This window comes from Hemitrygon akajei, chromosome 4 (genome assembly GCF_048418815.1).
Source record: "Hemitrygon akajei chromosome 4, sHemAka1.3, whole genome shotgun sequence".
NCBI lineage: Eukaryota > Metazoa > Chordata > Chondrichthyes > Myliobatiformes > Dasyatidae > Hemitrygon > Hemitrygon akajei.
In genome coordinates, this window is record NC_133127.1 from 126114964 (window position 1) to 126137689 (window position 22726).

The 22726-nt window shown below is 39.1% G+C and overlaps 1 protein-coding gene across 3 annotated transcripts in view; it reads left to right on the forward strand.

Annotated features, from left to right (window-relative positions):
- tpp2 (tripeptidyl peptidase 2) overlaps window positions 1-22726 on the forward strand; it is a 119137-nt gene that overhangs the window by 68722 nt on the left and 27689 nt on the right. For 2 of the 3 annotated variants that reach the window (XR_012098684.1, XM_073043222.1), the window contains exons 20-24: window positions 574-670; window positions 2871-3008; window positions 5225-5469; window positions 10584-10662; window positions 11670-11708. Coding sequence is in view for 2 of the 3 variants with exons in the window: in XM_073043222.1 (XP_072899323.1) it covers window positions 574-670; window positions 2871-3008; window positions 5225-5469; window positions 10584-10662; window positions 11670-11708 (598 nt within the window). In the remaining variant the exon portion in view is untranslated. The remainder of the gene's footprint in view (window positions 1-573; window positions 671-2870; window positions 3009-5224; window positions 5470-10583; window positions 10663-11669; window positions 11709-22726) is intronic. The other variant, XM_073043223.1, reaches the window with a different exon arrangement.

The window sequence follows — 22726 nt, forward strand, 5'->3', positions numbered from 1 at the left end:
ATGGCAGGAAATTTGGCACAATTTAATTTTTATGCAAATTGATGAAGAGCAGTGTTGACAGTATGTAGAGCAAATGAAATTTAATGTTTCAGTTGTTGAGGAACATATAGATAATTAAGTGTTAGAGAAACTAAGGCGAATGATGGGTATGCAGTGTTCCAGGACAAAATAAGTCAGTTTTGCCAACAGATCAAGTGAGGGGTAGAATTCATAAGCCAGGTTTCTTAGTGAACTAAACTTTTTTTTATATATAGAATAAAGCTATGTCATACTGAAGCAAGTTACCATCTTGCTGTGAAAAATATTTAGAATGAGAGAAACAGATTTGCATTTTAAATTCATTGAAATAAATTAACATTTTCTTAAATATTTAAATCAAAAATGTGTTGAAATATAAAACAAGAAAGCTATCTTTGATTTCTAAGATAATCCTACCTGGGGATGGAGTACAAACACATTTTCACACATTTTGAAGAGATACAATATCTTTTTCCTTTTGTTTTAGTAAATATATATAATTCAATTAAAATATTAAAACACCAATTGCTTTTATCATTTATTTTTAAATTTCAGACCACTAAGTGCAAAAACAAGGCCTTTGGGTCCACGAGATGCATTACCAAACAATCGGCAGTTCTATGAGATTATTTTGACATACAGTTTCCATCAAGTAAGTATTATAAAGTAGTTCATAAATAAAGTCCTAAGATATTCATTATTTTGTTGTACTGAACTTATGGAATTGATTGCTTTGTTGTACTGAAAATTATAAGAAAAATTCAGGACAAAATTCAGGGAAGCCGAAGCAAAAGACGAAAAAAAAGCTTGCATTTGGCAAATTGCCATCACAAAAATTATGGGAGTTCTTGTTTAACCTTCTGAAATGTCTCCAAGAATTATTCAAATTTTAGAAGAGCATTTTGCTCAAAATGATTGCTTCAATGATAGAGTGACACAGCACAGAAACAGGCCCTTAGGCTCAACTGGTCCATTCCTACCACAGCATCCTCCCTGCTGGCTCCAGCTGCCTGCATTCAGCCTGTGGCCCTCCGAGCCCCTCCCCCCCATTACACCTCTTAAATGTTGGAATTGTACCTGCCTTGACCACTTCCACTGGCAGCTTATTCCAGGTATTCAGTGCCCATATGTAGAGAAGTTACCTCTCGGGTTTCTTTTAAATTTTTCCTTTGTCTTGTATCTGTGTACTGTCTAGTTCTGGATTCACCAATCTTAGGCAAAAAAATCTTTGACTGTCAACCTTGGCCATACGTCTCATGATTTTATAGACTTCTATAAGGTCTTCTGCCATGATCCAACAAATAAAGAGCCAGTGTGGCCAACCACTCCCTATAACTCAGGCCCTCTAGTCCAGGCGGCATCCTCGTACATCTCTGCTGCACCTTCTCCAGCTTGAAAAGGTCTTCCTTATAACAGGGTGACCAAAGTTGTATTCAATACTCCAAGTGTGAATGCGTCAATGACTTGTATAACTGTAACATAATGTCCTGACTGATGAGCCCAAGTAATTATTGTGCATTTCTGACTTATGTGCCCATGCAGGAGAAAATGCCACTAAACCATCTATGTCAGTATCATCGTCCTGCTTTTTTTAATGTTGCTTGAAAGTTTTACTTTGTTTCTCTGTTTTTCTCAGGTGGCTTTGACTAATGTTTGCATATATTTCTGCAGGCTGTTGATATGGTTCCAAAGTGTACAGCTGCAAGCTGTAATTCTAGATTGACTGTGTAACTTGTGGGTATTTCAGATAGTTTGTCACTGTTTTCCCACCTACTATACATATTTTAAAAATCCTTTATTTGTTATTTTAGCCAGTGATCATTAAGTAATCAAACAGCAAGTATCTCCAAATGCTAGAATTTTAAAATCGGAACAGAGTGCTGATGATATTTGGTCCTCTCCTGTGAGAGAGATGGTTAATATTTTCATCAGGGTATTATTGAGTATTGGTCAATTTGGATGTTGAGGTTGGATTAATGAATTCTGAAAGGAATTGTAGGTCACTGCCATTATTTTATCAAGTAGTATAGTTTAGGAATTCTTAATTTGTATGGTCATCTGTACTATTTTGAATGAAACATTTATCAACTGAACAATTAGAGTTGAATTTTTTTCAAAATAATGTCAAGTTATGGAAAAATACTTTTGACATTGCTATCAGCACTATTGCCAGTCTGTGTGCCTTATGAGAAAGTGATGTTACTACTTAAATCTTCAAATGGAAACAAATTCTGATTGTTCTTTATTTGCAACAGGTTAGCTACAGGAATTTTTTGTCTTGAGGCATTGATAGGATAGATAGAACCTTTTTCTTGGGGAAGGAATATACAGAACTGGAGGCACAACTTAAGGTGAGGGGGGAGAAATTTAATGGAGATATGAAGGGTGAGCTTTTCACACACAGAGTGTTGAATAGTGGGAACAAGCTGCCAGAGAAGGCAGTGGAAATATACATTTTCAGTGGTTAAAATTTCTTTGGACAAGTAGATTGGAATTTATAGAGGGATAAGGGCCTAATGCAGTTAAATGGGATTAGCATAGATCGGCATCACAGTTGGCAATAACAAAGTAGGCTGAATGGGATAGTTTCTCTGCTGTATAGTTCTATGATAATTTTGGATGAATAGAAAAGCTGTTGATCAGAAAACAATCTAAACGTAAAGATATGGTATTTAAAAAGTTCTGTCTTCAGATTCATTTTAATTCTTTAATGTTCTGTGTGCATAATAACTATAGTTAATATAGTAAACATGCTCGGTTTGAATGTTTTGCTATAAACATTTTTTCAAAGTTATTTTGCAAGAAATTTGTTATTCTCAAAAGGCAATTATATTCATTTTTTCTGATTATAGACAAAGAATGGTGAAGCAACAATCAGCTGTCCTTTGCTTTGTGAGCTACTGTATGAATCTGAATTTGATAGCCAGCTGTGGATGCTATATGATCAAAACAAAAAACTTGTGGGCTCAGGAGATGCTTACCCACACCAGGTAACTAAAGTGCAAATAATAATTAATGTACAAGAACTAAATAATTCTTGCAGAAACCACCTGCTGTCACCATTTTATAATGTTGCTATACTATGAATATCAGAGCTTAGTTTTATGACTATATTTTTGATTTCCTATGTGGATGCTTATGCTCATAGCTTTTTGAAACAAGTTAATTTTCAAAGTAGGCAGTGTTTCGCTTCAAAGGTTTGTTCTGCTCATTGTCCTGTGTATGAACTGTTAACATTTTAGGCAGTTCTCCCTCCAGTGCTGGAAAAGAGTAAAGAAAAATCAAGGAACTAAAGTCTTTATAGAATCAGAACTTTATGTTTTTTGTCCATCTGTGCTAAAATGCTAATTTCTTCTAGATAATTATGTCTTAATAAAGAACATTCCAGTCTTTTTTAACCACTGTCCTATTTTGATTTTCCCCTTTTCATCCTTACTGAATTCATCGGTTACTTAGAAATTAAATTACAAAAGTGCTTTTTTCACAGTAAACATAGAAAAGATCTTTTTTTAAATTTCGGGTTAGGTTGGCTACTTTCAACTCCATTACATTGCAGGTATATTCCCAACTATATGGCTTTCTGTTGGCACTGGAACTGACTGCTGGTTCTCCTTTGTTATGGACAAATGCCCATACTATCATGAGAGCTTCCTAAGCATCTCCATGACAAACTGTTGCCCTCTGATTCATTTTACTGCAACTTTTCCTTCGCTGCTAAAATCCTGCCAGATAGAGACAAATTTTAATTCTTCACTTATGGGTTAAGGATGTTGCAGGCAAGATCAACATTCATTGTCAGTATAAGTTTCTCTTGAGAAGGTGACAGTGGATGATGGAAAGGCTAGTCAGTCACGAGTTGTTGGATTGGCTGCAGAATTGTGTTTTTGTACCTTCATATTTCCATGTGTGGTTTCAACTAGGATGACAGCAAACGCTGATGATAATGATTAGGAAGTTGGTAATTAGTGATTAGACTTTCTGTTTTTGGAGATGGTCACTGTCAGGTTCTCAATCAGCTTTTATATTACATGCAAATTAAATTTGCTGTTGGTGACTTAAAGCATTGACCAAAGTTCTCTGACGCAAACATCCAAACACTACTGCTCCTGACCTGGAGTGTAGCAGTGCAGAATTACCATTAAGCGTACAAGGAAACTACACTTGCTAGACTAAAGCTGAATTTAATTGCAGCTTTCTTGCATTGTGTTTGTGTATTGTTGAATGTGATCTCCATGTGCTGATCTTTTATCTTGTTAACCCAATTCAAAGCTTACCTGTTCACAGCTGTATTAATCATTTATTTACCCCATTAACTAAAAATTTCACTTTAAATAGCTGAGCTACTCACTGTGCAACAATTTATCATTCTTCTCCATGTTGCTCCTCCTACAGCCGCGACTGAATGTGTGGTATAACACCCTGTCTTTGATCTTACAGTATTCTGAAAAGATTTGGCTTTGAATGGAGTGACTTGTCACAGACATGTGTTTTGGGGCCTTTTATCAAAACGTACAGAGAATATCTGTCAAATTAAAGACCAAATTATCTGTCAGAAGTGTGCCTTTTAATCACAAGCAACGTAATGAGAAGAAACCAATAACATAAACAAAAACTAATTATGCTTAACTTTCTGGATTGCTCTATTAAATTTTGGTAGTTGAAAAATGAATGATCATTTGACTACAAAATTAGGTTCTAGTCTGAAGTAATCACTGGGCATTTCCACTGTACATTGAAGTTTGTGATGTTCTGAATGAGTATAGTAACCATCTTCATTCTATAAATATTACCTTTACATTTTACAGTAAATGGAAAAATAACATCAGATTTCTATTTCCAGGGTTAATTAAAATTATTTTGCAGCCTTTACTGTACTTGTGTCATTTATTTAGAATCTGAGTATTAATTGCTCCTTTACATCTTAAATTGAAATTGCCTGCCCTAGGGTTGGAGGACTTGTCTGAAGGGTTGGCTGAATAGGTGGAAGGGTGGGAAAGGGGCTTGTTTTTCCTGCCGCTTATGTTCTACTGAACACTGGGGCATTCTTTGTTAGCGCTGGAATGTGTGGTGACACTTACGGGTTGCTCCCTTTGGGTATGTTGGTTGTTAACAAAGATGACGCATTTAACTGTTTGTTTCATTGTACATGTAATAAATAAATCTGACAGAGCATTTTAATTGTTCATTTTCTTGTTTTGAATAACAGTATTCTCTGAAGTTGGAAAAAGGTGACTACACTATCCGTCTCCAAGTGCGAAATGAACAACTTAGTGAGCTGGAGCGCCTTAAAGATCTTCCAGTTATTGTATCCCATAGAATCCCCAGTTCTCTGAACTTAGATGTTTATGACAATCACAGCAATGCACTAATAGGCAAAAAAAAAGCCAACAGTTTAATTTTACCACCAAGTTGTTCTCAGCCCTTCTTTGTTACTTCTCTTCCTGATGATAAGTAAGTCATACTTCTTTAGTATTTGCATTATAATTATAAAATGACAAGTTGTGTTCAGTGCTTTTAAAAATTAAAATAAACTCAAGGCATTTCATAAAAGCTTTACTGTACAAAATTTAAAGCTGTGCCATATGAAGAAAGTTTAGGACAGACAATTAAAGCTTACTTTAAGAAATGTAATAAATGAGAGAAAGATGAAGTTTGAAAGAGGTTTAGGGAGGGAATTCCAAAGTTTAGGAACTTGGTTCCTGAATACACAGTGACCATACATAGAGCATAGTAAATTGGTGCTTAAAAGTATAGAATTGCAAAGCTGCACAGTGTTTTGAAACAAGAATTATAAAATTATGGCATAACTTGACTAAGCACCATTGTAATTCTTTAAAGCCTGTGACCAGTGGAGTATCTAAGGGATATCATTTGTCATCTTTATTAATAATTTGGATGAGGATGGAGTGGACATGGTCTGTAAGTTTGTGGATGACACCAAAATTGCTGGTATTCTGGACAGTGCAGACTTGAATTACAGTAAATCTAGGCAAAGTGGGAAAATGTCAGTTTTATATGTTTATTGAGATACAGCACTGCTGCCCAGCAAACCCTGATTTAACCCTAGCCCAATCACAGGACAATTTACAATGACAAATTAACCTGCTAACTGGTATGTCTTCTAGTCCGTGAGCCAGTAGGGTTGGTCGGTACCATCTGAGGGGAATAATGCTCATAGTGATTTTTGACAAGGTATACATTAGAAAGATTTAGAAAATATGTGATAGCATTGCACCAGTGGTAGCTTTATGTGTGCTAACATGCATTTTATAACACAACACTAAAATAAGCGTTTCTGAAAAGTGGCCAATATAAAGTATAACACATATATTCAGCCTAGTGGTATTTTGTCATCAGTGATCCCTCAACATTGAAATTTGTCACAACGATAGCTGAGTTCAAGCACTTTTCATCAAATGTTGTTATAAAATTCTACATTGAAAACTATGTCATTGGTGGCACTCGCAGTACAGTGCCCAATTTCAGCAGAGTGAATCATTTCAGTTTTAGAAAAATATTTGTCTTTTGTTTATTTTGGAAAAGTTAATTAAAAACCCTAGGACATATAATCACATGGATTTGTAGAGAATTTATTCAGGAATTCAAATAAGTAAACACTTTTTGTATATATTCCATGTTAACATCCGTACAGCAGAAAATGTTACCCCCCCCCCCCCCAAAAGGTAAAAAACCTCATTTGGAGAGATTTCTGGAGTTTTATCAATGTCATGATATTTTCCATTTTGTTGTATCAAATCAAAACACTCTTAAGCTTTTGTCATAGCATGTAGAACTACAGTACAATAATTCAAATTTGGGGTTCCACACGGCCATAAACTAGCCCCCATTCAGTGGTAAAATGAATATATTTAATCAAAGATTGCTTTCCATACTTAGTTTTCCATACTTTCATAACCTATTAATAATCATAATAATTTTCCAAATCTTCCACATCTTCATCTGAAATTTCCACACTCTCTGAGGTGGATGCCTGGTTCTCACAGTCTGCCAGACTACACATGTCAGTATACCTGAGGTCATTTGCAACACACATTCATCTTGGAAGTGAACATTTTTTTGGACAGTTACAGGCCAGTAGATCCAGCACGACATCAGGTGCTGGCTGGCCTTCCATCCAGTGCACCATCTGTTCAGCTTCCTCTTCTCTCTCCATCTTCCATCCTCTGCCAACAGGGCTTGGCACTTGTGGGTCCTTCTCCAAACATCTTCTCGCTGTGCATGTTTTGTTAAGCAGTCCTTGCATGGTGGAAGTTGATGACTTTTGATTTCACCTTTTTTGGCACAGAAAAGGTGATACCTGAGCTCATTGACCTTGGTGGTCGATGCTTTGGGGGCATACAGGAGACATGAAAATGCCTCCAGTTTGTCCATCAGTTCTGGGGAGAGGTCCCATTCCTGACCCAACTCTAAGAATGTGTCTTGAGTTTCCTGTTGCTGGTCAGAAGTTTTAGGGCACTTGTCTTCCCTTTGTCTGAAAAAGTGTTTACGGTGTCACATCCTGTATATCCGTGCAACCCAATGAGAGCCCTACAAACTTCTATGCCAACAGTGGCAGCAACCTTCCTGTCGTCTACAAGCCTTGTACGGGTTCTAGTTGCCACACTTCTGGAACAATGGGGCCTTAATCTTGTCACAAAATGCTAAAGACGTGGTAAAGACATCTGTGTCTTCTGAGCAGATCACTACAGACTGGTACCACTCTCTTGTGGCATGGGCAGCATGGAGAAGTAGGCGGCCATCTGCTTCTTGTTGACACTGAAGAGCTGACACCTCCTCACTGTCTTGAGATGTGATTCTGTAACATTTGTCATTCACAGTTGCATACAGAATCTTCTCCTGTAGTTTTGCTCTGTGCTCTGCCTTCCTCCATTCATGGACTATGAAGCTAATGAGACTATTTTTGTTACTGACTTTGGTCAGGAAGCTCTTCCACTGCCTCACCATCTGTGTGCCTGTGATACCTTGCAACTCATGACCAGTCTCTTCACCCCGAGAGATCTTCCACTATTCTTGATAGAGTTCTCCTTGTATGTGTTGAACACAACATCTGTTTTGCTACTCTGCCTGCCTTCCCTCAGAGCCATACCCAGAACTGTTGTGGCAACATCTCTGAAAGTAACCTGATCATCTTTCAATCTTTGGACCAAATTCATTCCATCAATCACTGTAGCAGAGTTTCCTGGAGTTGCTTTTCTACTGCTACATTTTTCTGCAAGGTTGTGGCTAAAGTAGCTTTATTTGTCTTTCTCAGCGATCCTTCTGGTGTGGACAGGGCCCAGGGCAATGGTCCAAGCGGATGTGAAAGGATATCCTCCATACGTAGACTGCGCCCTTGTGCCATCACTATGATGCAACCAAACAAAGACCTGTCTGCTTTCAAGATGATCGCCCTCCCATTTGATTTCACTTCTCTCTTCTTACACATATCACTGAATGTTTTCAGCTTGTTGGTTTTCATTGGGTCATGGAATTTCTTTGCTGGTGGGTCTTCCTCTAGTCTCTCATCCTTGAAGGTTGCGTAGCATTGCTCACCGATCTCATATGCCTTCATCAGGTCAGAGGCAATGTCCTTGGGGGCTGCCTTTGCCGTAGAGATGCTAGTGAGGTCCCGTTTCTCTGCAAATGGGTTGACCCATTCATGTATGAGGCTAACCACTGCTGAAACTGCTTCCTCATCTTTCTGGATTCTTGGCCGCTGTACTCTGCATGACAAAGCTCTGATTTGTTGCCTTGCACCATCTCCCTTAACTGTCCCAGGAATGCACTGCGGTGCTCAACTGTTATATAGTAACGCTTGATAGCTCCAGCATTCTGGCTCAACTGTGATGTGCCTCCAGGAGTCTGTGTGTCTTTGTTCACTGTGGCTTCAATAGCCTGGTCCACAGGGATCTGCCCAAAGAGGTTGTTAGTTGACAGCTGCACTGAGAATTGGCCTGTCTTGAAGACCTCATACACAGAAGGATTCTTCTCTGGGAGGTTCATCATCCGAGCAAAGTAAGGGGACAGATACCTGGCATAATTCACCTTATCGTAGGCAAAGCACCATGGGATCATGGTTCTTATAGCATGGAGATTACCATGCAAGCCTACCACCAATGCAAAGTTATCACATTTTTTTTCTAGCACTAGGGGTGTATACCTTGCCAAAAATCAGTATAAGAATTATTCACCCCAGATGGTACCAGTGGCCCAAATTTGGGTTCCTGGCTCATAGACTATTTGGACTGTGGGAGGAAACCGGAGCACCCAGAGGAAACTCTCACAGTCACAACAAATACGTAAAACTCCTTATGAGGCAGTGGTGGGAATTGCACCCAGGTCGCTGGTACTGTAAAACATTGTGCTAACCACTACACTACAGTACCACTCCATGGACAGAACTTAATTCTGATAAACATTTAGTAAAGCAATTTGTGAATTTAGACCAGGACAGTGAATGGCAGGGCCCTGGAAAATGTTATAGACGGAGAGACTTTTCTACAAGTGCAAGTACATATTTACTTGGAAGTGTTGACATAGGTTGACATGGTGATGAAGAGGTGTGTGGCATACTTGTTTAGGGAGGATGCTGAATACAAGAGCTGGGACATCAATGTACGAATGGGTTGATAGTTATGTAGTAATGGGCCTCAAGTCATCACAGTGTGCATAAAGGTGAATGAAGCAATGCACATTCAGAGTGTGCACTAGACATTACCTCACAACATTCATGATCAGATACTTTGTCTCAGAAGTACTGGCGGGATTAGGAGCTGTTAACTACATAGTGAAGCTATAGCATTCCTATTTACAACTGAACGTCCAGGCATTTGTGCTTACAAGTGAATATCAGTGTGCTACTAACATTTTCGCCTCCACCATCAAAGTTGGTTCCCACTGTAAGACAAGGTTAGCAAGAAAGATTATCAAGAAAAATCCTCCATTGGGGTATAATAAACACAAGAGATGTTGGAAGCCCAGAGCAGCACACACAAAAGTGCTGGAAGAACTCAGCAGGTCAGGTAGCATCTATGGAAATTAATAAACAGTCAACATTTCAGGCTGAGACCCTTCATGAGGTTTGGAAAGGAAAGGGGGAGGTGCCAAAATAAGAACATTGGGGGGGAGGGGAAGGAAGAGAAGCTAGAAGCTGATAGGTGAAGCTAGGTGTGCGGGGGAGAGGGATTAATTAAGAAGCTGGGATGTGATAGTTGGAAAAGGCAAAGGGCTGGAGAAGAAGGAATCTCATAGGAGAGGAGAGTGAATCATGGGAGAGGAAGGAGGAGGGGCACCAGGGGAAGGAAATAGGCAGGTGAGGAGAAGAGGCAATTGGCCAGAGTGGGGAATAAAAGAGGAGGGGAGTGGAGAAAGAAATTACCAGAATTTGGAGAAATAAATGTTCATGCCATCAGGTTGGAGGCTAACTAGATAGAACATGAAACGTTGTTCCTCCAACCTGAGAGTGGCCTCATCATTGGGGTATAATCTAGAATGAGTGAAATGTGAAATGGTGTTACACTTTTTTTGTTCCCTAACACAATCAAATCATGTCTGATTATTTCCAGGATTCCTAAAGGAGCAGGACCTGGTTGTTTCCTCTCAGGAACTTTAACATTGGCAAAGAGTGAACTGGGAAAGAAAGCAGTGAGTATATAGCTCTTCCAAACTGCTTGGAGGTGGCCTTTCTTGGGTCTGCAGAACTTTTTAAAATATGATTTATTGTTTTTTTTTCCAAAACTGCCTAATATAGTATTTAGACCCTGCTTCTCGAAGTCTTCTTCATTCTGTTCTGCTTACTGGTCTCTGCTTTGCATGCAGCTTGAAACAGTTAAACTCAAAGATTGTTTGGTTTTAAGGTCGATGCGTTATTAGGAGATAATTTATTACATGTAGGTATAAAGTTGTGAATGCAATGTTAAGATTTTTGAAAACTACAGTTTATTAGTTTGTGGTAACATATCTTGCTCTTTGTATAGAAACATCTTACAAATGAAACAATATATTAGCAGCATGTCTTAAGTAAAATGCCCTGAAAAGAATAAAATCGCAGACTTTGCCTACAGCTACTAGCAGTGAAATGGTACAGATAAAAAAAAGCTATAAATTCTTTAAATAACTTAAAAATGTCAAAATACAGAATAGTAAGCAAATGTGGTATATTACTGTCTGGAAATTATATATTTCAAGGAAAAATAGTTGTTGATTTTATCTTTCATTTGCTTCTATACCTACATGTCTGTTTGTACATTTTTTTATTTCATAGCCCAGTTACATCCAGCCTATATTCTGTACTATAGTTTATCAGATTTGAATTTTAATTGTAAATTAGCTTAACCATCAAAATCAAAATATTTGACAAGTCTGGTTGTGAGGCAGCATAAAATGTCATTTTAATGAGAAATTTAGAAATCATTGTACTGATTGGTATACAGATAATTTGATCTGAAGTTAATTCAAACTGTTGAGAATTTTATGTACCTTTTTGCTCATAAAATATAGTAAGCAAAAATAAGGGAATTCTTATAGATTTGAAGTAGGCAGATTTTTCCTTTTCAGAAAAGTTTGGGAACTGAACTCCAATAAGATTAGTGAGAGTGTCCAAATTGTGCAGTGTCTGCATGTTTTCTTACAATTGTTGTTCTGACTCCCAGGGGCAGGCTGCATCAAAACGTCAAGGAAAGTTTAAAAAGGTACTGCATTGTCATATATCACTATCTTACTTACTGTGATTCTATTGATATTTTACATACTGGATGAAGTTTCTGAGATCTTTTAATGAGATTGGGATTACATTCACACATACCAAATCTGTTTTTTCACATTATTTCCCTGAATGAAGAACATATGAATAGCAGTAAAAATATCTCCGATTTTGTGATCAAGCTGTTGCCTTTATGGGGAAGTAAAACCTAATGTTTGGAAAATATTACAAAACTAAATTAGGAATTTTTGTGGAATTACTGATTTGATCCAGTAATTAATTAGAAATCAGCATTTCCTGAGAAAATAAAGTGAACACTTGTAACTTTACTCTTGTCAGAAGTGCTGGAAGCACACACAGTGCTCTTTGACTGGAAATGTTAACTCTATTTTACTCCTAACAGATGCTGTCTGACCTGAGTGTTTCCAGCATTTGGCTGTTTTTGTATTGGATTTCCAGCAGCTGCAGTGTCTTTATTTTCTTTAGCATAACATTCTATATATATTCTTGAATGTTGTTATAATGGTGTTCTGCCTGGTTATGTAGCTGAGATCAATTAATCATTCACAAAATTGTGTGTTTCCTTTCTTAACTGAAAATTAAATCATTGCCCACCAATTCTCAAGGTTTAATTTTATCTACAGTTTGTTTAATGATTAGACTCTACAAGTTATATTGTCAGCAGTGGTTTCAGGGATATAGGATTCTGCAGCTTCCTGGCACTCTTAACATACTGACTGCTTGAAAGTGTTATGATAAACTGGGTTGGTTTTGTAATCTAAAACAAGTCATTTTGGATTGCATGATGTTTGTAAATGGTCTCTTTAAAGGTTTACTTAAAATATACTAAATTACATATTATGGAATTCAAAAGTTTGTTCATGTAGGATGGAAATACTGATTTACATCAACCACTTTTATACATAGTTTTTTTTACCACTATAGTACTTTTGCATCCAAAAAGTCTGAAAGTGTTTGTACAAAGTCTGCTCTTTGTTCAGAGCAGATAACATGTTTCTTCAAAATGTTTCACTTAATTGTTAATTTAGTTTTTGATTCAGATTCCCAAGCAGTTCATTTTTGGAACAGAATGTGATTTTTTTAAATTTGTATATAAAAATTAGTATTTAAAATGGGAGTCTTTGTATGGTGATATTATAATTTTCACTTGTACTACAAACCTGATATTAGCATCTTGATCCTATATTGGCACTAAGAAAGGACATAACTTCTTCACTGTGGACTAAGTGTGTGCCTTAATCTACAGTTTGAAATGTATAATTAGACGAAGTTAGAATTTTAAAAAACTATTGCTACTGCCTACTGTACTGAAGTTATTTTACTTAGCTTCTTGATGCTTGCTCAGTAATAAGACTATAGGACATAGGAGCAGATTCAGGCCATTCGGACAAGTTAGTCTGCTCCATCATTTCATCATGGCTAATTTATTAACCATCTCAACCTATTTTCCTGCCTTCTCCCCATAACCTTTGACACCCTTACTAATCAAGAACAAACTAGTAATGATATCAGTTAGTGTGCTATTGATTCAGAAATGAATTGCACATAAGACCATACAACCCCAAAATAAATTGTTAACATGTTCTAATCTCTGTTATATTAACAACGTAAATGCATCTTTGTGCTAGAAGTCATCTTATTCTTTGGCCTCCCCTTGAGATTAAAAATGATTTACTTGTCTTCTGGTTTTGGGAATTCCCAATTTGCTAACAGGGCTAGTGTGGGAACCGTAGACTCTTCCACGGGTGGTGGCTCACTGGGTGAGTGGACTGATAGTTTGAAGTGGCACGTTCCTTTCTGCATGCTTCTGATGTCATAAGATATGGGAACAAAATTAGGCCATCAAGTCTTGTCTGCCATATTTCATCATTTGATCCATTATTCCTCTCAGCCTCAATCTCCTGACCTCTCCCCATATCCCTTCATGCCTTGACCAACCAAGAATCTATCAACCTGTGTCTTAAATATTTGTGAAGACTTGGCTTCCACAGCTGACAAGAATTCCCCAGATTCACCACTCTCTAGCTAAAGAAATTCCTCCTCATCTCCTTTCTAAAAGGACACCCCTCTATTCTGAGGCTGTGTCTTCAGGTCTTCGACTCTCCCACCATAGGAAACATCCTTTCCACATCTACTCTATCAAGACCTTTCACCATTCAATAGGTTCCAATTAGGTCACCCTCGTTCTTCTGAATTCCAGTGAATACAGGCCCAGAGCCATCAAACACTCTTCATATGACAAGCCATTAAGTCCTGGAATCATTTTTGTGAACCCCCTTTGAACTTTCTCCGGTATCAGCATATCCTTTCTAAGATAAGGGGCCCAAAGTCAGGCCTCACCAGTGCTTGATAAAACCTCAACATTACCTCCTTGCTTTTATATTCTAGTCCTCTTGAAATGAATGCTAACATTGCATTTACTTTCCTCACCATAGACTCAACCTGCAAGTTAACCTTTAGGGAATCCTGTACACTAGGACTCCCATGACATTTGCACCTCAGATTTTTGAACTTTCTCTCCATTTAGAAAATAGTCTGCCTGTTATTTTTCATAACAAAGTGCATGACCGTACACTTCCCGACAATGGATTCACACTAGATTCTTTACTGTAACACCATGGGCTCTTAACTTGTTAAGCAGTCTCATGTGGCACCTTGTCAGGGGCCTTCTGAAAATCCAAGTACACAACATCAATCCATTCTCATTCATCTATCCTGCTTGTTATTCCTTCAAAGACTTCCAACAGATTTGTCAGACAAGATTTTCCCTTGAGGAAACCATGCAGACTAAGGCCTATTTTATCATGTGCCTCTAAGTACCTCAACCGCATCCTTAACAAGCCTTTCCAATATCTTCCCAATGACTGAGGTCAGATTAACTGGCTTGTAATTTCCTTTCTTCTCCCTCTCTTCTTGAAAAGTGAAGTGACATTTGCAATTTTCTAGACTTCCAGAATCTAGTGATTCTTGAAAGATTATTACTAATAAAGCCTCCACAATCTCTTTAGCCAACTCTTTCAGAACCCTGCGGTGTACACAGTCTGGTTCTGGTGATTTATCTAGCTTTGAACCTTTCAGTTCCCAAGAACTTTCTCCCTAGTAATGGCAGCTTCACATGCTTCTGACCCCTGACACACTAGAACTTCCACCATACTGCTGGTGTCTTTCACTGTGAAGACAGATGCAAAATACTTATTCAGTTCGTCAGCCATTTCCTTGTCTCCCATTACTACCTCTCCAGCATAGTTTTCCAGTGGTCCAGTATCCACTCTTGCCTCTATTTTACACTTTATGTATCTGAAGAAACTTTTTTTTTTTTTTTAATATTATAGGCTAGCTTACTTTTGTATTCCATCCTTTCATTAATGACTTCTTTAGTTGCCCTCTGTTGGTATTTAAAAGCTTTCCAGTCCTCTAACCCACTAATTTTTGCTCTATTATATGCCCTTAATTTGACTTTTACATGGCTTTGAATTTTCTTGTTAGCCACAGTTGTGTCATCTTGCCTTAAGAATATTTCTTCCTCTTTGGGTGTTTATGTACCATGCCTTCCAAATTGCTTCCAGAAATTTCAGTCATTGCTACTCTGGTATCTTTCATGCCAGTGTTCTTTTCCAATCAATTTTGACCAATTCCCCTCTCATGCCTCCGTTATTCCTTTTACTCCACTGTAATACTGATACATCTGACTTTAGCTTCTACTTGTCAAATTTCAGGGTGAATTCCATTATATTATGATCATTTGCCCCTAAGGGTTCTTTTACCTTAAGCTGGCTAATCAATTCTGGTTCATTGCACAACATCTAATCCAGAATACGTGCACAACGCTGGAAGAACCTGATGAAGGGTCTCAACCCGAAACGTTGGCTACTCTTTTCTCATGGATGCTGCCTGACCTGCTGAGTTCTTCCAGCGTCCTGTACGTATTCTTTGATCCACAGCATCTGCAGTTGTATTTTTGTGTTTTGATCCAGTCCAGAATAGCTGGTCTTATAGTGGGCTCAACCATGAATTGCTCTAAAAACACATCTTGTAGGCATTCTAGAAATTCCCCCTTTTGGGATCCAGCACCATTCTGATTTTTCCCAGTCTACCTGCGTATTGAAGTCACCCATGAATATTGTAACATTGCCCTTTTGGCATGCATTTTCTATCTCCCCTTGTAATTTGTAGGCCATGTTCTTACTGCTGTTTGGGACTCCCATCAAGGTCTTTTTACCCTTCCATTCCTTGGCTTTAGTCACAACAATTCAATACCTTTTGACCCTATGTCACCTCTTTCTAATGCTTTGATTTCATTTTTTACCAACAGAACCATGCCAGCCCTCTGCCTACCTGCCTGTCCTTTCGATACAATGTGTACCCTTGGACATTAAGCTTCCAGCTATAATCTTTTCTCAGCCATGATTCAGTGATGCCTACAACATCATACATATCAATCTGTGGCTGTGCTACAAGTTCATCTACCTTATTCCATATACTGCACACATTGAAATATAACACCTTCAGTTCTGTATTCACCCTTTTTGATTTTGTCTGCCTTTTACATTGCAGCTCAACCTGTTGACTGCAGTTTTGCCCCATCATCAGTGTCTAGGACTGTCACTATAAATTGTCTTTCTTTGTAAACCATATACCTCCTCCTCAGCACTATCACTCCGGTTCCCATCCCCCTGCCAAATTAGTTTAAACCCTCCTGAAAAACTCTAGCAAACCTGCCTGCAAGGATATTGGACCCCTCAGGTTTAGGTGTAACCCATCCCTTTTGTACAGGTTGTACCTTCCTCAGAAGAAACCCAATGATACATAAATCTGAACCTCTGCACCGGATCCTCCTATTCTTACACTCACTGGCACATAGCACAAGGAGCAATCCCAAGATTACTGCCCTGGAAGTCCTATTTTTCAGCTTTCTACCTAGCTCCCTAAAATTCCTCACCTTGTCTACGTATATCAATGGTGCCAGTATGCACCAAGATTTATTACTGCTCACTCTTGCCCTTGAAAATGCCATGGACCCAGTCTGAGACATCCCTGACCTTGGCACAGGGAGGCAGTAAAACAGCCAGGTGTCTCTATCGCATCCGCAGAATCTAGTGTCTTTTCTTCTGACTATGGAACCCACTATTAATGGTACAACCCTCTTCACCTCTGCTCTTCTGAGCCATAGCACCAGACACAGTGCTAGAGACCCCCTCATTGGTATCCAAATTGTATAATTATTATTGAGGGGAATGTCCACAGGTGTAATCTGCACTGGCTATACATTTCCCCTCCTCCTGACAGTCAGCCAGTAACTTGTCTCCTGCAGCCTAGGAGTAATGAATTCCCTGTAGCTCCTATCTGTCACCGCCTCATTCTCAAGTATGAGTCGAATGTTAGCAAGCTGCGGCTCCAGTTCCTTAATGTGTTGTCTCAGAAGCTGCAGCGTAGTGCACCTGGTTTATCCAGGATACTGGACGTCTCCCAGGCTTGCCATATCCCACACAGTAAAAACACTGCCCTGGAGCCATTCTTACTACTACTACTAAGCCGAAACAGATGAAGAATGAAGAAATAAAAGCAGAAAGGGAGTAACTTGCTGGATACTTTACCCTATCCAAGCCGGATCTTGCTTAAGCCTGATGAGTCAAAGCCATTCTAAAGACTGGCACACTCAAGTGAATGTCTGCTCTGCTTGCACCTGCATTATTTTTATTCGCCCTTTCTGATGAATCCATCTCTGTCTCTGTTGATTGAGTTGGACAGCGACCAGAGAAACTGCCGCAAAGCTCTGCTTTTTAAATCTTGATCACGGACCTAATTGAAAAGGTCACTGTTTTGACGCACTCGCTCTCAGTTGATGGGTCACCGCCCACCTCATGGCCATGAGGATCTCAATGCCCCCCCTCCCCCCGCCCAAACCCTCCTGTACTTTGGCTGATCATGGGCTAAGGATTACCAAGAGGCAGCAAGGTGTTGCATTTTTTTTTGCAAGTAAGTTTTGAGCACATCCTTTAATCTTTTTATCTGTTTGCCAGTGACACACATCAAAACAGTGTGACGTTTTCTTGTAGGAGTTTGGTGTCAAGCTACTAAAAGGAGTATGTTTGATGTGACCTGTCCATTGTTGTAGTCACTGAGTATAGTAACTCAGGCCTGAATGTTGCAATGGTTTATTTATCCTTCTGGTGAACCTGAAGGATTTTTGTGGAGAGCTTGTTTGTATTTTTCCAGTGTTTTGAGATGCCTGCTATAGTTAGTCCTGGTCGCCAAAGCGTGCAGGACAGCATGAGTTTTGTGCCTCTCTGAGATGCTGACTTTCAAATACCTTTTACCTCAATTGACCAAAGGTTGTGTTGATGCATTGAAGTCTTTGGTGAATTTCATCATTGATGTCTGACTCCCTAGATACTAGAAGTGGTGGACATTTTCCGGAGACTTGCCATCAGCCTCTAGTGTAGTACAACAAGGGCTCTAGTGTAGTACAGTAGTGGTCCTTTGCCGTATGGACGTGGTGTGCAAGGTCCTTCCTCTCTTGCTTTTCAGTGCAAGTGTCAGTGATAGCTTGGGCATGGAGTTTCTAAAGATGCTGGAAACACAGACAAAATGCTGAAGTAACTCAGCAAGTCAAACAGCATCTATAGAAGAAAATAAACAGCTGACATTTTGGGCTAAGACTTCCATCTGGACTGAAAAGGAAGAAGGCAAAAGCCAGACTTAAAAGGTGGGGGGGGTGGGGGAGAGGAATTACCAGCTGGCAGGTGATAAGTGAAACTAGGTGAGGAGAAAGCTGATGGTTTGGGTGGGGGATGAAATAAGAAGATGGGAGGTGATAGGTAGAAGATGTAAAGAGCTGAAGAAGGAATCTAATAGGAAAGGACAGTGGACCATGGAAGAAAGGGAAGGAGAAAGGGATCAGAAGGAGGTGATGGGCAGGTGAGGAGAAAGAAGGTGTAGAGGGTAACAGAGCAGGAATGGAAAAAGAGAGTGAAGGGGGAAGGTGTAATAATTACCGGAAGTTAGAATAATAAACATTCATGGCATCAGGTTGGAGGCTACCCAGACAGATAATGAGATATTGCTCCACCAGCCTGAGTTTGGCCTCATCATTGCAGTAGAAGAGGACTATTTGGGGCCCTGAGTGGTGGTGAGAGAGGAAGAGTAGAGGCAAGTGTAGCCTTTGTCATGCTTGCAGGGATAAGTGCCAGAAGGGAAATCAGTGGGGAGGGACAAGTGGACAACGGAGTCATAGAGAGCATTCCCTATGGAAAGCAGAGGGTGTAGGAGGGAAGGATGTGTATAATGATAGCATCTTACTGGAGGTGGTGGAAATCACGGAGAATGATGTGTCAGATGTGGAGGTTCATGGGGTGAGATGAGAATAAGGAGAATCCTGTCCCTGTAATGGCAGTGGGAGGATAGGACGAGGGCAAATGAGCGTGAAATGGAGGAGATGCAGATGAGGGCAGCATCAGTGGTGGTGGAAGGAAAAACCCATTCTTTGAGAAAGAGGATTTCTCAGATATTCTCAGGGTGAAAGCCTCACCCTGAGAACTTACAGGGTGGGAAGAGGTATTGTCATGATAGCTGTGAGAGTCTGTAGGTTTATAAAATATATTAGGAGACAGTCTCTCCAGAGATGGAGGCAGAGGGATCAAGAAAGGGGAGAGAGGTGTTAGAGATGGACCAAGTAAATTTGAATGCAGGGTGGAAGTTGGAGGCAAAGTTGATTAAATTGACGGGCTCATCATGGATGTGTAGGAAGCAGCACCAATGCAGTTGTCAATAGGATTGGGTTGGGTTACCACTGAAGGCTTGGAACATGGACTCTACCACGTAATCAATAAAAATACATAGCAGAGGCCCATGTGGACGCACCTTTGATTTAGAGAAAGTGGGAGGGTGTGAAATTGTTGAGGATGAGAGGCAGTTCTAACAGATGGAGGAGGAAGGTGGTAGAGGGGAACTGGTTAGGTTTGTTGTCCAGAAAGAAGTGGACAGCTTTAAGGTTTTCTGATGGGGGATGGAGGTATATGGAGACTGGCACGTCAATAGTGAAAACAAGATGAGAGCATGTGAAGTGTCGCCGACATAGGTAAGGAAGGACTGAACCAAGGAGTACAAATCTAAGTTGAGGTATGTGGACACAAGTTCAGTAGGCAGAAGCTGGCAGAAACCCGTGGGCCTACTGGGACATTTAGGTTTTTGAATCTTGGGTAGAATATAAACATAAGCTGATGCAGGGACCCCTACTCTTCTCAACTGTTTATCAGCTCCCTCTGGACCCTTTCCTCTTTCCCTTTCGTCCAGGTTCCACTGTCCTCTCCTCGGATTCCTTCAACTCCTTACCTCTTCCAACTATCAACTGCCAGCTTGTACCCTCTTCCCCCCCCCCCCCCCCCCCCAAACTTCTTATTCAGGCATCTGCCCTCTTTCCAGTCCTGATGAAGGATCTCAGCCCAAAATCATTAACTGTTTATTCCTCTCCACGGATGCTGCCTGACTTGCTGAGTTCTCCAAAATTTTGTGTGATGATAGTTTTAACTTTGACCTCACTGAGCCTCCACAAACATAAACATCACCTATTACTGCAAACCAGCTACTGGGGTTTAGGTAACCTTGGTTCTGAAGGGTTTCAACCCGAAAGGTCAACTAGCTTTGGTCTAATTGGATGGTGTAGGCTGATTGGGCCAGAAGGGCCTGCTACTGCTTTGTATCTCTTTAAGTTTTTTTTATAAAGAAGTACCACATTGAGCACAGAGAGGTCCCACTCTGCAGAAGGGATGATAAGGCAAAATCACAAGAAACAGTTGTTGGCTAGAGGTGAAATGTAAATAGAGAAGAACTTGAACAATTGCATTTTTTTAAATAATGTGATTTACAGCATAAAAGGAGTAAGATTAAATTTGTGAAGTTAAGCACAAGTTAGGTAAAATATTTTACACTTGGAATTTTTGAGGTTGTGGAATGCAGTCACATCATTGATGACTGAAGCAGAAGACAGGTCAACATCTTAGACTTAAATAGATAAATAATTGATTTAAGATAAATAAAAGAGTGAAGGATATATGGGTTTAGAACTTATGTTTATCTGTCAGAAAAACACCATCAGTTAGATGGACCAAATATCTTGCTTTGTTGTATTTTTGTTTAATCTAGAATGTATTTATTTTATTAAAGCATGGCATTTCATAAATTTGTTATTAGTATCTTAATGAAACAAGCTTCTGGTTGCATGAATAACATCTAGTTATCTCCTCTCTTCCTCTTTGTGTCCTAAGTTAAATGACAAAGTCATACTAAATTATTTTATTTTATTACTATCCCAAATTAAAGGTGATTTTGCCCCTTTTTAGGTTCCCCCAACATGTATTACTATTCAGATGAGAAGGTAGGAAAGCAGCCTGTTCCCAAGGCTCTTCAGTTGCTGCTTTGTCACTGCTGCTAGAGCGTGCAGGTAGTGACATGTCACGTTTTTGTTTTGTCTTGGTATTGCCTTTTTATTTGATCCCTCCTACCTTCCTATGTTCTTCCTCTGTATCATCTCCTACTTCTAAGTATGCCCATCATCACCTTGGACAGCTTATGGTCTGAAATGGCCACCTGGAAGTTCACAGATGTGAATATTGACCCAACAGTCGATACTACAGACAGATTATAAATTGAGCGCTGAATGAAGCAGATAATGTAGGAGACATTAATAGCAGAAAAGTTCTCCAGAGAAGACTTTTTCAAGTAGGAGTAGAAGTAACTGGTTGTGCTAAATCAGGACATGGAATCATGATTCACGTAAAATCTGGTCAGAACGAAAATTCCAAAACAAGTTTTAAAAACATTCAGGAACAGAGGGATTTTGTTGTACAAGTCCAATGATCCTGGGGGGTAACACCACAGGTAGATAAGGTGATGATGAAGGATTACGTGATACCACCCCTTATTAGACTTGGTTAGACAGCTGTGTTGTCTTGGTTGCCACACTATGTGAATGATACAATAGCCCTAGAATGGTTGGAAAGATAATTCACCAGAGTAGACCATTTAAATTATGAAGTAAGATTGGATAGGCTGGGTTTGTTTTGATTGAGCACCAGATGAGAGATGGTACACAATTATAAGGAGCCTGGTCTGTACAGATGGTAGAAAACTTCTACCCAAAGCAGAGGTACCTAAAAAAAAATAAAAAAAAAAATAATAATAATAATAATAATAAAAAAAATAAAAAAAAATAAAAAATTAGACTAGATAAATTTAGAGTGAGGGGTTCTGTGGCAATTTTTTATCTCACTAAAAGGCTGGTAGAATCTGGAATACATTGCATGAGTGGAGGCAGGTGCTCATACAACATCTTAATAAGTATTAAGCCATACATTTAACTACTGAAGGTTATGGACCTGTGCTGTTAATACCATATTAGATTAGTAATGATTGCAAATACATAATGGGCTGAAAGGCCTGTTTCTTGTGCTGTATGACTCTGTAACTACATCATGAAATCTTCAGACACATTTATAAATTCCTAGTAATGATCATTTGAGAAATATGCGTAGTCCATGCCACTGTACAGATGATGTGCGCTAGTGCTGTCAAATTTCTATGTAGATATACAGATTCACATTTTCTTAAAACTCCTTTTTTGAAATATGACATTATTAAATGTCTTATTTATGGAATTTATATAGTTACTAACAGACGCCAAGGCACCACTGTGGCATTAAGTTGATGTTAAAATGTACTTGGCTGGATTAGGCAGTGCTAGATAGCAAGCTTTTTAGGAAAGTAAAATGGATTGTTGGGGCAATAAGCACATATTGGTCTGGAATTCACAATCAGCAATTGGTTGACACAAGTTCTCATTTAATGAAAATTTACAATATTACAAAAAAAAGAAAAGGATCCAATCTGGAGTCTGTGGCAAGTTCGTAGGCTGGGGCTCTGCTCTGGTGATAGTGAATTTGGAAACAGATGAAATAAGTAAATGATTACACATTTTCCTAGAAAAATCGA